We start from the raw sequence: 16,557 nt of genomic DNA on the forward strand, positions 1-16,557 counted from the left end.
ACCCGTGATTACCCCTATTAGACTATTACATGTTGAAGGTTACCGACGTGATTCCGTATAGTTTACTTCTGGACTAATGTAGATTAGCAATATAACATATATTAATCTAGAAAATACATAATTATGATTTTCTTGAACAACCCAAAAAAAAAATAAAAGCAAAAAAAAAATAAAAAAAAAATAAAATAAATAAAAAAAATATAATATACCACAAAAAAATGAAAAGGATAACAAACAAAATAAAAACAAAGCAAATAATATGTCAAACAAGGAAGAATTACTGACGTAGAAATCAAGGAACATGCCCATGTAGATCGAAAAAAATTTTGTTTAAAAAATGGTTGTCCTTCCGGAAATGTCTTAACGCTGAAAAAAATAATTATTTCACGCATGATGATATGGTATCATCACCTATTTCCAGGAATAACGTTGACACACCTGATGATAGAGATCATCACCTATTTCCAAAAAAACAAACACAGCCGGAGGCACACATGTTGATGACCGATCAACACTTATTTCCAAAATAACACACACGTGAGCATTGGTAGGTATCTTCTGGAAATCTGGATAGGTTCGCTGGAGGACGGTTGTGGTAGATTAGGCGATTAATTCAATGTTGCGGGTAAACAGTGGTGCTCGGTAATGGTCGTCGTCTTCAGGTTCGGAAATTGCTTTGGGGTTATCTGGGTGGGATATATTCTGGGGAAGCTTTCTGTCGTTTCTTTGGAACTGGTAATACTGCCGAATAAGTTGTTGCCAATTGAGTGGTATTTGATGACTGCACTAATTGCCGTTTTAGATTTTTCAATGTCGAGATCTGATACATTTATTATAGAAAAAATAGGAAGAGAATAAGAGGACGAGCAAGGTGATAAGAGAGACGAGAAAGTAATATAGCCAATGAGCTTTCATTGTGAAAGGATTATTCATCATGAGATTGGAATACTTGACGTCCTGAATTTCTGAAAGTAAGTGGTGTAGACTCTAAGATGGTGAATTTAGGAAGGGTCTTGAGTAAGGTTTTTCCAGAAAGAGTGGTGGAATTGGGAAATTGTTTAAGAGTTAAATTAAACAAATATTGGGAGAGATCCAGTAACTTGTAATTAGATTGGCGAATTTGATAGCTACTTTCTGCTTGTAAATAATGAGGTATGGAAAAAGCGGGATTGTGTCCGGAGCAACCGACTGGCATGTTTATAATATTACCTCCCTGGGTAAATTATTCATCAATATCTTCAAGGCGTGGATGAAATTGGTTAGGACTTCACTGTTGTTGTGTTTTGTGACGACCTCTTAATATGCAGGAACGTACCGCCACTGCGCCACTGTAGAGAAGCTTGTTTGTCGGGTTCAACTTGCAAACTGCAAGGTAGATTATTCTTACAAACTGTATAGTCGTTTGTAAGAAACTGGATACGGACTTCTGTCGGCTATGAATTTACTTTCCAAATGAGATAACAGCTAAGATATTAACAACACTTTATTTACATTCAATAAGTGGAGATCTACACTAATCCAAGAAGTATACCCAAGACTCTTAGAAAATTAGAAGTAGTGAAGTGTTCATAGATTGTTCGAAGGGAATTCCCCTTTTCATGGGTTTTCCCCTTTTCATGGGAATTCCCCTTTTTTTCATTTCATGGGAAAAATCCAAACAATCTATGAACTCCCAAAAAAACAAGACCTAAATTCCCTATATTTCATAAATTCCCTACATTTCATAAATTCCCTACATTTCATAAATTCTTACAGCAAAACACCCTACATTTCATAAAACATCCTACATTTCATACACTAAAAACACCTTCAATCAATTTCCTACATTCCATCAAAAAAAGCATATTAAAAATACCCTTATATAAAATAACATAACATTTTTAATAGCCTCGTTTTAAGTAATGTTATTTTTAGTCTAGAGACTTCTATAAGGGAGATAACTCTTTTTGGATAAAAAACATACTAAATTAATTCATTTAAAAATAGGATGAGTTTAATTCTAAAACACGAACAACACAGATTCGAAGATTATTCGGGCAACGGTATCTGTTCTTCATTATTTTCTCTAGGTAAAACAATAATTCCAAAAGTAGCTAGCTTTGTTTCAAAAAACAAATCACTCATTTCGTTTCACTTCGAAACAGGAGATTAGAAGAAAGGAAAGGAAAAGGTTTTAAAGTTATAGGATAAAAAATGATAGTCGCTCACGCTCCAAAAACTTATTTCGGTTCAGGAGATATACAAAAATCATTGGGTTCTCTTCCTGGATTTCCATGGGCGAAATATCCCGGAGAAAAACATCTCCCAGGGCACAATTACACCGGTCCAGGCACTAGGTTAGATCTACGATTAGACGAAAACGATAAACCCAAACCAGGGGAAGAACCAGTCAATAGAGTTGACGCCGCTGCGCTTAAACACGATATTTTATACAGGAACAAAGACATAAAGTTTAGACACGAAGCAGACAAACAAATGATAATAGAACTTGAAAATATTCCAAATCCAACTTTCAAAGAGAGAATGCAAAGAGCATTAATCATTAAACTGTTAAAAGCAAAGATGAAATTAGGTATGGGATTGGCGGATGAAATTCATAAAGAATTTAGAAAAACTAAAAACTTTTTAAAAGTCAAAGTGTTTGAAAAAGATGAAATATGGTCAGCCGATTTAATTCATATGCCAGTCGAAAGAGGATTTAAATATTGCTTAACAGTGATAGATTTATATACGAGATATGTATGGGTTATTCCTCTCAAAAACAAAACGGGATTATCAGTCAAACACGCATTTGAAACGATTATGAAACAATCTAACCGTCATCCAGAAAAACTGTGGGTAGATAAAGGAAGTGAATTTTATAACAAAAATATGAAATCTCTGGGATTTGAAATTTACAGTACGCATAACGAAGGTAAAGCTGTAGTAATAGAAAGATTTAACAGGACTCTAAAAAATAAATTATTCAAAAAGTTCACGGAATTGAAATCTCAAAAATGGCTTAAAATATTACCAGAGGTTGTAGATGAATACAATAACAAAATTCATTCATCTATAGGTGTCACACCAACACAAGCCTCGAGTAATCCAAATATTATAAAGTCAATTAACGCGCAACATAACTACGAAAATAAAATAAAGAATTTAAATATCAAACCCAAATTTAAAGTCGGAGATCGAGTTCGTATTTTCAAATATAAAAGTAAATTCGAAAAAGGTTACGTTGGATACTGGACAAACGAAATATTTATCGTTTAAAGTAAACACCACATCACCTCCAACATATGAATTAATCGATCAAGACAAAGAACAAATCATAGGTAGGTTTTATCAAAACGAACTTCAAAAAACCGACTTTTAAAAATGAATTTCTCGATAAATATGGAACCGATACAACCACAAACTTTCAACTTATGAGATGGGCGAATGAGTTAAATATATCACCGTTTTATTATTGTATGAGAGATGAAATAAATAATCTTAAATATAAGAAAGGTAAATTTTACGCTATAACAAATATACATACTTCCGATCAAAAAGGAGTTCATCTTTCTGCTTTGTGCAAAAACTCTGACTTTTATTTCTTCGATTCTTATGGATTAGAACCCACTGAAGAGATAATCCAATTGACTAATAAACCAATCAAATGTTTCAAATTCAATTACCGGGACAAAAGTTTTGTGGTCAGCTTTCACTTTGGGTTTTATATCAGTTGAGTTTAGGAAAACAATTCGAAGAAATTGTAATAAATTTAACTCAATAAAAATGGCGAATAAGTTTGGATTAGGTTCTTTGTCTTTAGAAACACTACAGCGTGGATAAATAAAGCAAAACCTTACTTCCTGGATCAAATCGGAGACACTCTTCAAGGTGATTTAGATATGAACAATTTTAGCATAACTAATTTGAAGTCTCCGGAAAACGATAATGGTGCAATTCACAAGAAATATTTAATGGAACAATTAAATTTAATTGAAGTAAATAAAGACCATTTAAAAGAAAGAATAAATGATGTGAAAAAATTCTTCAAACGACAAATGAATAATAAAGATTTTATTGATGATACTAAATTACAACAAGAAGTAACAAGTTTGAAAAGTTTTATTGAAGAACAATTGGTCAACGTAGTGAACAAAACTGAGTTAATTTCATTAATATCTAAATTAGAGGATAAGATTGCAAAACAAAAACAATTGATAGATAACATTCCAGATGAAGATACATTTCAACAGAAATTAAATGCTCTGGAAACTAAACTTAACAGTGAATTACAAAAAGAACTAACAAATATTCATCAACAAATACAGAACATTGATGATAGTGTTATTCAACAACAGATAACCACTATTAATAACCTAGTTTTAAAACAGGATAAAAATATACTCGCATTAGAAAAGCAACTCAACCAAGAAAATAAATCATATTATTTCAATCTTCCATTTGGAAATTTTGGTAATAAAGATGCTTCTATTACTGATAATATTGATAAATCAAAAGACTATGAATTTAAAAAATATGGATTTAAACTAAATATAGAGTATTTTCTCCTTCAAGATTAAACCACCCCTATGATATATTTAAGAGCGATCATCTAACAGATTTTTTTTTGAAGAAAAAGTTATAATTGAAATAACTTTTCCTTTTCAGGTAAAAGTTGATTCAATATTCTTCCGACAAAACCCACTATCATCTAATCATCAATTTAACGCTCGCAAAGTTCTTCAGTTTATCAATGGTACAAAAAATGTAGAAACTAAAGAATATGAAAGTAACGACGAAAACAACAAGAGATTTCACTTATATGAAATTAAAACGAGTGAAAAATATATAGATAGGTTTAGAATGTTGGTCATTCCAGATAAAGATAGTTATCTTTCATTTAGTGAATTTCAAATGATATTGGAAACGGAAACTCCACCATCAGTATTATTAGAAATCCAGAACCAAAAAAAGAAGTATTCAGTTATCAGTTTTTACGAGCAATACGTTTGGTTTATATTTAGCGCCAAAAGTAAAATACAATATCATTCTAAATTCCGACGGTATTCTAAAAGAAAAGAAAACGTTTAAGGGTTACTCTAAAGATAAGATAGGCGTCGAAGATTATATTCGATTAGCTAGTGGACATGACGTAACGAATGAATTTAAGAAACCTTGGTTAAAAAGTTTTACTGATGGAATAGTTATTCTCAATGAAAAACAAAAGAAAGTTTTCAGAAGTTATCTGAATCTCGTTAAGACGTTAAGAGAAAAGCACCAAACAGTGAAGGAATTATGTATCCTTACAACAATAAAGATGAGATGTGTTTGGATGATGATTATGTATTTGATGATTTTGATTATTTTACAAATGAATCTAATGATGATCCATCAGAATAAATTTAGTTTTTTTGTTTTAAGTGAAGTTGAATAACAATTTCTTCGTTACCAAAATCTATAAACCTATTTTACCAGATTTTGATTTCCAGATTTATATCTTTAATCATAAAGGAATTAAGTGGTAAATACGTCGTTTGAAATGGTTTCTCTATAATTCTATATCCAATAGGAACAGTGAATGTTGGAAGACTGTAAATAATCTGACGTTTGTATTTATTGAAAAATCCACCATTTATCAAATTGCAATGTATATTTATCACATCGATATCATTCTCGATATTAGCTTTGTGTGGTGCTAAAGTGGATTGGGTGTATATTTTTTTATCAAAGCCTGGTAAAGTATTCAATGAATTTTCTACGTTGAAATCAACTTGACAATTATTTCTTAATATCAATTTTATTTTGTTTAGATTCAAATTACCTTCGAATTGAATATTGTTTTTACCATTGACGCTTCCTGCGGATTCAGATAAGTATTCGTTAATGGCTCCATTATCTGTTGATATTTTTATTTGGTTATTTTTTTCGTTGATATTTCTAATGGAATTGTAAACAGAGAAATACTTTAATCCCAATTCATATTCTTGATTGCGATCGAGTTCGTACTCATAATCTAGAGACAATTTAATGTCTGATTTATTAGAGGTGATGACGAATAGTTGTTCTTTATTTGACATTTTTAATCACGCTTTTATAATCATTTTTATCTATGATAACTTTCTCTAGGAGTCTTTTTAATATACAATTCACTTCATTATATTGTCTGTGCGATCGATATTACTCGTAATCTATTAAGTAGTTCCTCGTTGTTGTCGGATAAAAACGTTATACCTTCTCCAGATACCATATCTTCGAATTCGTCTATTTCTTGTGTGATTGGATAATCATCTGATTCCTCTTCTTCAATTACTCTTTTATATATTTTAACTTCTTTCGATCTTCTTGTTTCGGGTCCTGACTTTCTTATTGCATCTAGAAATTTTGAGTATGCTACTAAATCCTTATAATCGGCAATTTCAACATCCTCGCCATTCATTAAATCTATTAATCCTTTCATTAATGTGTATATATAATCTTTTGTATCGATTATATAAATTCGGGGGTATTTGCCCTAAATCTTATTCTAAATCCATTAAACCGTAACCCTGCTTCATCAATGATTGGTGAAATGCTCTTTGGTAAATCTGGGCCAGGGTTTGAAAAATAATGTTTTACATCATCTATTGTCCTAATTATAATACCATGATATTCAATCGCTTTGGGAGGTTCTATAGGAGGTGTAGGTTCTATAGAAGGTTTATATTCTAATTTCCTTTTAATATCCTCTTGAGATTTTAATATGGGTTGAAATAGAGTTTGTAGATTTTCCGTTAATCCGAGTTGTTGTAATCTGTTATTTTCAACTTGGGTCTTTACTTTATTCTTAGCTTTGATATATTCTCTATTTCTTTTTAAAATATTATTCCAATCGCTACTCATTTCTAAAGAAATGAAATGTCGATTATAATTCTTTCACCCGCAGGTTTTCTAGTATTTACAAATACATATCCATAATCATCTGGATTTCTACATTGAGCTTTACAAAATTTTTTGAATGTATCTCTGTCCATTCCGTGATTTATCGATTGAACGATTTGAGATAAATCTTTGTCGTTTAATTCAAATAATAAAAAAACAATTCGCATTTTTTCTAATGAACATAGAATCCATCCCGTAAAAAGATTGGGATTGGTATATGCAGTGACAGTTGTGATGTCTTCCTTTCTTGAAGAATTCTTGTTGAACGGCTTGATTTCTTTGCGCTACGCAGTCGTCAAACACTAGTAAGTTCTTTCGCTCGCTATCAATTTGAGACAAATCTAGATCATTAACATTTTTCATAAGAAAAACTTTTATATCCGTTGGTTTCTTTCCTTTGATGTAGTTATCTATGAAATCTTTTAATTCCACTTTTTCTTCGTTTTCTTCGTAATATTGAAATAGGTCTTGAACATCTCTCTTTGGTAGATATTCTAAAGCTTTAAGGAATTGATAATACGATTGCTCTGGTGTTGTTGTGTAGATATAGAGAGAATCGAAATCTAAAAGGTTTGGTGTTGTCAACATGTTAAAAGTGAGATGAGTTTTCCCAGAACCGAAACTACCGCATATACACATGAGCATTGGGTTAATAGGAAATATTTCTGAATGATTAAATTTTTTGCCCATTTTTATTATTTTAATTTGTTCCAAAAATAACTCCTTCTCCTTTATACTTCGAAAGATATATTCCTTCTCCGGTGTGTATATTTTTTACAAATATTCCTTTAACCTTATGTGCCTGAGGACGACGGGGGAAACACGTCGAAACGTTGCATAAAACTTTAACCAGTGATTGTTGTTCCATAAAGCTGTGTCTATATATCGTACTCACAATTGCTAAATGCCATTCAAAAACCTTATGTTTGACTTTGATTTCTCCTGTGTCAATACTATCTACTAATTTATTTAATCCTTGTTTAACAGTTTTCTTGGTTTCTTCACTAAATCTTTTTCCAAATTCTTTCATTGTGCCTATCATTTCTCCCACTACTGAACCTTTCTTTTCCGTTTTAGGTTTTTTAACCTCTGCTGCCAACTTTTCCATTACTAAATTGTGTCTACGTTCTTCGGCTGCTTTCTTTGCGTTGGCAGCAGCTGTTACTTCATCTGCTTTCTTATCGTTGGCAGCTTTTATTCCACCAGCTGTAGCACCAGCTATTGTACCGGCTGGAATAAGTCCACTAAATATTAAAGGTAGGAAAAATATAAATCCACCTTCTTTTGCGTTCGCGTCAATTCTTTCTAAGTCTATATCGTCTCTGACTTTACAATATTTGTATTTATCAATAAGTTTTTTAGTTATGCTGATATTTTTACCATTATAAGTTATTGTAGTTGGTGAAGCTGTTTCTATAGCTTCTATTATTTTCTTGACTAAAGTTTCTGGTTTCATTTTTAAAGGTGTATTTTTTACTCAATTCTTATCATTCTTCTATCTGCTATTTTAATTAAATGTTTTGCTTCTTCCAATAATAAACAATAACCTGTTATATCTCCTTGTGTTTTTTCAATATGAATATTTATGTTCACTCCTGTTTTGAAAAGATCTTCTTGGTGAGCTGAAAGATCAAAACAGAAGATTGGATGATTAAGTGCAAAATCTACATATTCAAACTGAGGTAGATTTCCGAATAATTCACACATATTTTTATAGTTTCTATACAATTCATTATAATCTTTTGTGGTTGGATTAATTGTTAAAGGTTGGTTAGGATAATTATCGTTGTTTAATCTTACTTGAACTTTATGGATTAAAGGATCTTGAGTTTGGTTCATTGCCACTCTAAAGGCATTATTGTTATTCGTTTGAGAATCTGGTAAGTTCTTGAAACCAACTATTAAATATCTTGCTGGTTTAATAGTGTTAGTGATTGGCCATGTGGTGGATTCTCCAGTTAAAGTCATGCTATCCACCGTATTGCGATGAAGAAAAGCTATTTCAATATCTTTAGTTAACGAGTTGAATATTCTCGTTTCTACTTCAATTGATGGTGTTATTACGGGTATGAAAAGTTGGAGATTCGTTATTTCTAATTTTGCATCTGAACCATTCTCTCCAAAGAATATCTTATTATCGTTGATTTCTCTTTGTAGATGAATTTTATATGGTAAGCCTATGGAAACTTTTCTATATTCCAACAGACCGAATAAAGGATATAATTTCTAATTTACGTAATTACCCCACCTATTATTCTCAACAACATTATTATACTGAAGTACTCGTTTTTCGAATCCATGATTAACTGCTCGTCCTACTCTTTCTATCGTGTTTCGAGCAACAACTCTCACTCTAGCTAAATCGGCATCATTTGCAAGATTTCTTACCGGTTCCTTTAAAACACTTCCATCGCCAACATCGGGTATAGAGCCTGAAACTGAATCGAAATCTTTAGGATATAAAACTGTTTTCAACATTGTGTCGAATTCCCCAGGATGTTTGATTGTTTCTATCGGATTTGAACCAGCTTCCAAAACCATCTCGCTAAGTAAAGATGGAAAGAAATTGTTTTCTAACGTTGTATTTGTTTGTGGAACACGATTTTCATTGGGAGTTCCATCTTTAATTTTGAAATCGCATCTGAAATAAGCATCGGAAAGAAGCAACCAATTCGATAATGAATTTATTTCGAAGGTAATTCTACCACCATCATTCAATTGGGATTTAGAACCAACAGTGGGTGAGATGATAATATAATCCTCTTTTTTCTTGTTAAATGAATAACGAATTGGATCGTATAATCTAAAGATTGGATCTAGTATTTTATTTGCCATTTTTAAGGTTTAAAATTTGAGTAGAAAATTTCAAAAAAAGAGTTATTTTAATATGCTTTTATTGATGGAATGTAGGAAATTGATTGAAGGTGTTTTTAGTGTATGAAATGTAGGATGTTTTATGAAAAGTAGGGTATTTTGCTGTAAGAATTTATGAAATGTAGGGAATTTATGAAATAAAGGGAATTTAAGTCTTGTTTTTTTGGGAGTTCATAGATTGTTTGGATTTTTCCCATGAAATGAAAAAAAGGGGAATTCCCATGAAAAGGGGAAAACCCATTAAAAGGGGAATTCCCTTCGAACAATCTATGAACACTTATACTACTATTAGAGCGATCCTCTCCCCAGCTAAAGAATGAATACCCCAAACCCTAACTATCTCTCCCCCCCCCATATGGCCAACATATGAAATATTTCTTTTGTCAAAAGATTCCTTGCTGTTCCTTAACCCTAATTGCCACCCCTAATTGCCATGCCTGACCGATTCCTTTTCTATACCCCTATAGTTTCTTAATCTCTAAGTGTCTCCTTCCCTGCCGACATGGGATAGGTCTCCTTTGTATACTAGCATCTGTTTCTAATTACTTACATAACCACCACACCGATGTTAATTTAAAAGTGTTGAAGATTACAGATTAAAGGTTACCACCCGTGATTACCCCTATTTGACTATTACATGTTGAAGGCTAACCCCCGTGATTCCCTATAGTTTACTTCTGGACTAATGTAGATCTCTTACAACGATTAGCAATGTTACATCATGTTCTGGATTATTGAGAGTATTATCACACTTTGTATAACCAACATGGGTGTGTACACGCAACATCTGACTACTTACAGACAGGAGCATCAGTTTTTAGTCTCACATTTACTCGAGCAATTACAACGGACATATTTTAAAACAGCCTCCGAGACTGGATCTAATGTCATTCACACAATTTTTTTCTCACTATCAATACTCCTGTAGTGTTGAAATTAAGTCAGTCTGCTCCCCTCCTTAATTCTATTTCAGGAGTCTCTTCCCCAAGTAGAGGAAGGAAAAACCAATTCACTTTTAATAATATGTAGTTTATATACACGATCACAAAACACAGGTAAACTTATATGTCCTTAATACTTAACTAAGAAATTATTTATAAAATCGAGTTCCCTAGAAACAATCTGTATGCAAGAGAGCGTATGGATGACCTTTACCTCAAAGACGTCCTCCAACTTATGTCCTTTTATTTGACAGGGTAGGATCTCCTCGACTATGCCGTTTTATGCTTAGAATCTTCATCAATTTCAAATGCCAATAGCCTTTTTTCAAATCAAGGCACGTGAAGTAATTACAGTCCCCTAAAGAAGAAATCAAATCATCCATGTGAGGAAGAGGATAAGAATTTTTTGTAATCTGATTTTTTAATTTCCGAAAATCAATACAGAAGCGATAGGTATTGTCGGGCTTAGGAATGAGCACTAGCGGTGATGAATATTCACCGGAACTGGGTCTGATAACACCAGCTTTTAACATGTCATTTATTTGGGAATCAACTAAACTCTTCTGTGACAGTGGCAATTCCACCTAATGGGAGTAAACTTCGTTTTGAACGACGTGGTTTTGAAGTTGTCGTGACTTGAAATTTGAAATTTTTAAAAGCATTTTTCAACTTATCAAAATGGGTGTTGAGCAGCAATAAATTGCTTAAAAACGTCGATAGAATCTTGCAATTCCTTAATTTGTTTTTCAAAAGGAACCAAATCAAAGTGGAAATTGAGCACCCAAGTACTGTAAGAGGCATAAAATCTGTTTTGAAATACAAATTGTACGTTATTTGTCGTACTTGCATAACTTGAGGAGAGGAACACCAAGGTCCACCAAATTTTGAAACTGAAATCAAGGCAAATATCAATGCTTAGGTATAAACAAACATCTGACTAGAATGAAAACGTTATCCATCCAATGCGAACTAAGAACAAATAGAAAAAAAATATGATAGTGCTTAATCCGATACAATAAAAGATTAATGTGCCTCAAACTTCCTTTCCGACCTACGCCGTAATAGAAAGGTGACACTTCCGGAATGTTCAATATAAAACTATATCTTCGTTGGTCTATATCCTTTAATTCTGTTATAAAGCTTCACGTTGTGTATTATAAATCTAATATCATGTATATTGATTGCAGCAGAATCTAAACTCCACGAAACTAGTTCTGTTTCGGAATATATACCCTTATCCAGGGTCACCCTCCTCCTCGTATCACATGCTCAGTTTAAGACCTATTATTGGTCAGAATTTTCAAATGCGCAATAATAGCACAAGTGACTGCATACGTGTTGGTTATATCATATAATTTCAACTATTTTGTTTTGATTGAATATTTATTCTAAAATAGTGATGACAGCCAACTGGGGTGAATATCCGGTACAACTGACCAAGTTTACCTCCATGCAGCCACGGCGTGATACAAGTTAAAGGGAGTCCCAGGACTGTGATATATAAAGGCATAGGTAAGCGTGCATAAAGCATATCATGCGAGGATAAGCATATGTAGAGTTGTCTTCGGATGTATAGGACGTATAGTGTAACAGAAAGAACAACTCCACATAACAGAAGTTCACAAGGTCATGTCTTTACCCACCCAAAGTGTAATCACACAGTTGAACTCAAGTTAGAAACTACAACCTCAGAATCATCATTAATGATCGATGGACTACAAATAGTCAATGTTAGCTTTAATAGTCTGAGTAAGATTACACTCCATGCATGGTTCATGGCGAAGGAATGGACATGTACTGATGCAGCGAGCGTTTATGTATGGCAGCCTTCTAATTTGCTCTGAACATGAAGGGCTAAAGCATCAGAAGTTGGAGGTTAACTTTGCTCACTTGGAAGTCTTTAACCAGAACAGTTATCTCCAGTTATCTTCATTCACTGAGGCATTTCTGACTATACAGGTCACATAGAATTTTTTCAAATACTGCATCGATACATCTAGGAGCTAAATCTCATAAGACCGAATTTCCAGACAGACATCCTGGATGACAGAAAAAGGTGCCCATGAAAGGTTACACACTGAAAAGGTACTTGTCGTTTAGACTCGACAAATAGACATCACCAGATACATCTTTGTCACTATCAATATGATGGTCACCGCAATAGAACTAGAGTTGTGGCTTATACATCCATATTATACCAATACAATTGAATGCATTTTCCCATTGTTCTTACTATAATAACTTATGAAGGTAGGGTTCATGCCCACGAAGTCACCGCTTGGGTCTTAATATAACATGTAGAAACCAAAAACGGTCACTTCTCGGGAATGTTGTCAAAAAAATGGATTTTGAGAACAATAGGATTACTGAGTGTTATCATAGTACACTTAAGCCGATGTAATCGGGTTATAGCCAATTAACAATATTCTTCAAGTAATTCATTTATTTAGAACATATACTATTTCAGTTTTAACAAATATGATACAGAATCTGCAAACTCGTATACATTTAGTACGTTATTTCTATACTGTTCTATATTATTGGTAAGTCTTGATTAAAGTGTCTTGTATTTTCGTTTTTGGGAGGTTGCTGCTGACCGGCCGCATACTGCACCATCCTTATTTCCATGGCATCTTGCTCTTCTTTCAAGAAATTAATGATTTCGAATATGTTGGGGTGGGCTTTTCCTACAAGTTCCTTTACACGGCTATGCCAGCCTTCTATGTGTTGTTAGTTCTTGGGGTGTCCGAACCATAATGGTTCCATTCATGTAATCCATAAACACCCTCCAACCATTGACTTGTAACGTAGTCTGCAAGTTCTACTAATCTTGGGTCGTCTGGTATATCACCCATGGCATTGATAAAAACATCCCCCACCATATCGTATGGAACCATGGGTAAAACCACACACCTTCGGATAAATCGGGTTATTTCTTCATCATTACCATACTACCGTTGCAGACCACACTGCTGAGTTCGTCGCCAAATACAATGGGTATAATGGAAGAAACAACCCTTCCATAGCGATTCTGGTAAAACTGATAACACAGTATTCTTGGGCACAATCTCGTGATCCATCTGAACAGTCGTTGGTGACAAACGGTGACCTAACTCGGCAACTTTATTTCTAAGTAAGGTGAACATCCTGTTATAGGTTTCTTCCCTCTTGCCCGGTAGGAAAAAAAACCAAAGAGGAACCATCACCCCATCTACCATAGAATGAATGGAATACAACAGGTAAAATAATTTAGGGCAGACATAAAACGTACCATCACCATAAAATGTATCAGCCCTGGCCAGATGGCGTAAATTCCGGTCGGTGGAAAAACCAAGAATTCGATCGTCAGTGCCATCGTCTATACACAGAAAGATTTCGCCTGATTTGGAATGTTGAAATTCGGGAGACAACTCTAGTTCACTTCTACTGGCTGGAAGCTTGGGCTGAACTCAATGTCTGTACCGATAAAGGGAGGTCGACAGGGGAGGTGTTCTTGTACCTTCGTTTGAAGTAACCGTTTCGTGATTAACTGTTGACGCTTCCTGATTCTCAGCTCTCTCATCCTCATCTTGGCCGATATCATTACCACTATTCTGAAAGTAATTAAGATCAATGTCATTATTCAGTTTGAAACATTAGCTAAATGTTTAAAACCTGTTATTTAACTTGTATTTTCAGATGCCTACCGCCCCTGAAGAATGGGTCGAAGTCAGCAACGGTTTCGCCTCAACATGGAACTTTCCCCACTGTATCGGCGCTATCGATGGAGAACGAATTGCCATCAAGAAACCTCCTGGATCCGGGTCATTTTACTTCAACTAAAGTATAGTTTTAATGGCGGTTGTGAATGCTGACTATGAATTTTTCATGGTCGATGTAGGTGTTAACAATAGAGTTTCTGATGGAGGGGTGATAGCTGTGACAACATTTGGTCAGCGCCTTGCGGATAGAAAGTTAGGTCTCCCGGAACCAGAACCCATTCACCATGACGATATCACGAAACTGCCCTATGTATTTGTTGCCGACGACGCTTCACAATGAGTGAAAATCTTGTAAAGCCATATGAGGGTGAAGATCTGGGCAAAAAGGAAAAATGGTCAATTTTAGATTAAGTCGAGCGCGAAGAGTTTCTGAAATGTGTTTGGTATTTTAGCATCCAGATTTGGAACATTTCAACGACCAATTCTCCACTGCCAAGAGAAAGCAGCTACCGTCCCAATGGCTTGTTGTTACCTGCACAATTTTCTTCGAAAAAAAATCAGGAGTTATCTGAGGCCAGGGAGCGTTGATTGGGAGGATGCAAACCATAATCGGCACAATGGAGAGTGGAGGGAGTCTCAAAGAGAACTCGAAAGGCTTCGCAATACAGTAAACCGGCATGTTTACGGCACACCTGACGAGAAATGGATTTAGTCAATACATCAACACAGTGGGTCGCGTACCTTGACAACAATAACACTCTTTATGAGAAGGTTGTGGCTTTTTTAAAACAAGCAGGTCTTTATTTTAAATTTTAAATATTTTGTTGGTTTTTAATACCACCATGTGGTGTATTACCTGTGATATTGTTTTTAGTGTTTGTTTTTTGTAGTCATTAAATGACTTTTTCTGTGATAAGGTTTTTATCGTCTTTTTTGTTGTCACTATGTGACCTTTATGTGATATTGATAGGTGTTTTATTGTTTTAGTTTTTGTATTATATTAACGTATTCTGGAGCTATATAGCCCGTTTGGTGCTGATGCTCCTTAATACATTTCATTTCATTTCGACTACGACACCAGACTAGGCACTACGTCCGACTTTCCTGAGTTCACCTCTAAAATTTGTTCGCAAAGTGTTTAATTTTTTCTTTAGATCATCCCAGGTAGATTCTGGAAAGCGCTCCTTGTAGTTTTGGTGAAGTGTTTTGTACGCCTCCATATTTTTTTCCTTGTTGCAATAATCATCAGATTTTATTTTCCACATGATGAAGTCTGGTACAGTTCAATTATTTCAAGCATGAACTTTCTCTCATCATCTTTCTTATTTCTAGCTCTCTCTGTTGCCATTTTGACTGTTTGACTGATGAGCCTCCCACATCTTAAATCATTCCATTCATCTTTCATCATTCCTATTCATTCCTATCATGATTTTGAAATATATTAACTGAACGTCAAGAATTAATCTTCACTTCAGCTATTGTTCATTGATTTCTGAAAATTTAATTAAAATTTACACAGATGGCTGAATTATTCAAATCAATATTTAATTAGTACGGTATATTTTTAACATTTTATCTCAAATTGCAATTTAAAAATAATTTTACAACAAACAAGCCGGACAAATCTGGCCCTACCGATGATCCTCAATCGTGATATAAGGATGGCATATCGGGCACGTCTAGGAACGGGTAGAGCAATATTTGTCGGACTACAATCAAACAAACGCTTACCAGTAATGGGCCATTAAAGTAAATGGGCTATTTAGCACCGGATCTGAAAATTTAATTTGTTGAATTCCACCAAGAAGCTTTTTCATATTCTTTTCCTGAGACCGAAATTAAGGTAAAATATCAAAAGAGGCAGCAATTGGTCTAGAGGGATGCCCTTTTGGAGAAGTATGTCTTCTATTATATAAATATTTAGTGTTATTTTCGTATAAGCACTTCCCACCTGGGGATAGTGGGGAAGTGTAAACGTTGGAGTATGACCGGAACAACCGACTGGCATAGTGATAATATTAACCCCAGGTTATGCAACAAATCTTTTATATGGTCAAAACAGACCAGATCTGAAGAATTTAAGTAGGGCCGAAAACCAGCCATCTACAATCGGAGAAATGGCACGTAGACTTAATTATTTTTTC

The 16,557-nt window shown here is 34.0% G+C and overlaps 4 protein-coding genes across 4 annotated transcripts; 1 reads left to right on the forward strand and 3 right to left on the reverse strand.

Moving 5' to 3' along the window:
• Window positions 1–2,193: 2,193 nt before the first annotated feature.
• LOTGIDRAFT_170699 (hypothetical protein) lies at window positions 2,194–4,559 on the forward strand (the record flags this gene model as incomplete). The annotated part of the gene is made up of 2 exons (XM_009046537.1): window positions 2,194–2,336; window positions 3,803–4,559. 2 exons carry the CDS (start codon window positions 2,194–2,196, stop codon window positions 4,557–4,559), a joined length of 900 nt encoding a protein of 299 aa, XP_009044785.1.
• An 888-nt stretch (window positions 4,560–5,447) lies between these two features.
• Window positions 5,448–6,056, reverse strand: LOTGIDRAFT_170700 (hypothetical protein; the record flags this gene model as incomplete). The annotated part of the gene is made up of 1 exon (XM_009046538.1): window positions 5,448–6,056. One exon carries the CDS (start codon window positions 6,054–6,056, stop codon window positions 5,448–5,450), a length of 609 nt encoding a protein of 202 aa, XP_009044786.1.
• Window positions 6,057–7,038: 982 nt separating this feature from the next.
• LOTGIDRAFT_170701 (hypothetical protein) lies at window positions 7,039–8,353 on the reverse strand (the record flags this gene model as incomplete). The annotated part of the gene is made up of 2 exons (XM_009046539.1): window positions 7,039–7,562; window positions 7,789–8,353. The coding sequence occupies 2 exons, from the start codon at window positions 8,351–8,353 to the stop codon at window positions 7,039–7,041; spliced, it is 1,089 nt and encodes a 362-aa protein (XP_009044787.1).
• Window positions 8,354–9,123: 770 nt separating this feature from the next.
• On the reverse strand, window positions 9,124–9,732 carry LOTGIDRAFT_170702 (hypothetical protein; the record flags this gene model as incomplete). The annotated part of the gene is made up of 1 exon (XM_009046540.1): window positions 9,124–9,732. The coding sequence occupies one exon, from the start codon at window positions 9,730–9,732 to the stop codon at window positions 9,124–9,126; it is 609 nt and encodes a 202-aa protein (XP_009044788.1).
• Window positions 9,733–16,557: the final 6,825 nt, after the last annotated feature.

Source organism: Lottia gigantea (genome assembly GCF_000327385.1).
Source record: "Lottia gigantea unplaced genomic scaffold LOTGIsca_103, whole genome shotgun sequence".
NCBI classification, from domain to species: domain Eukaryota; kingdom Metazoa; phylum Mollusca; class Gastropoda; family Lottiidae; genus Lottia; species Lottia gigantea.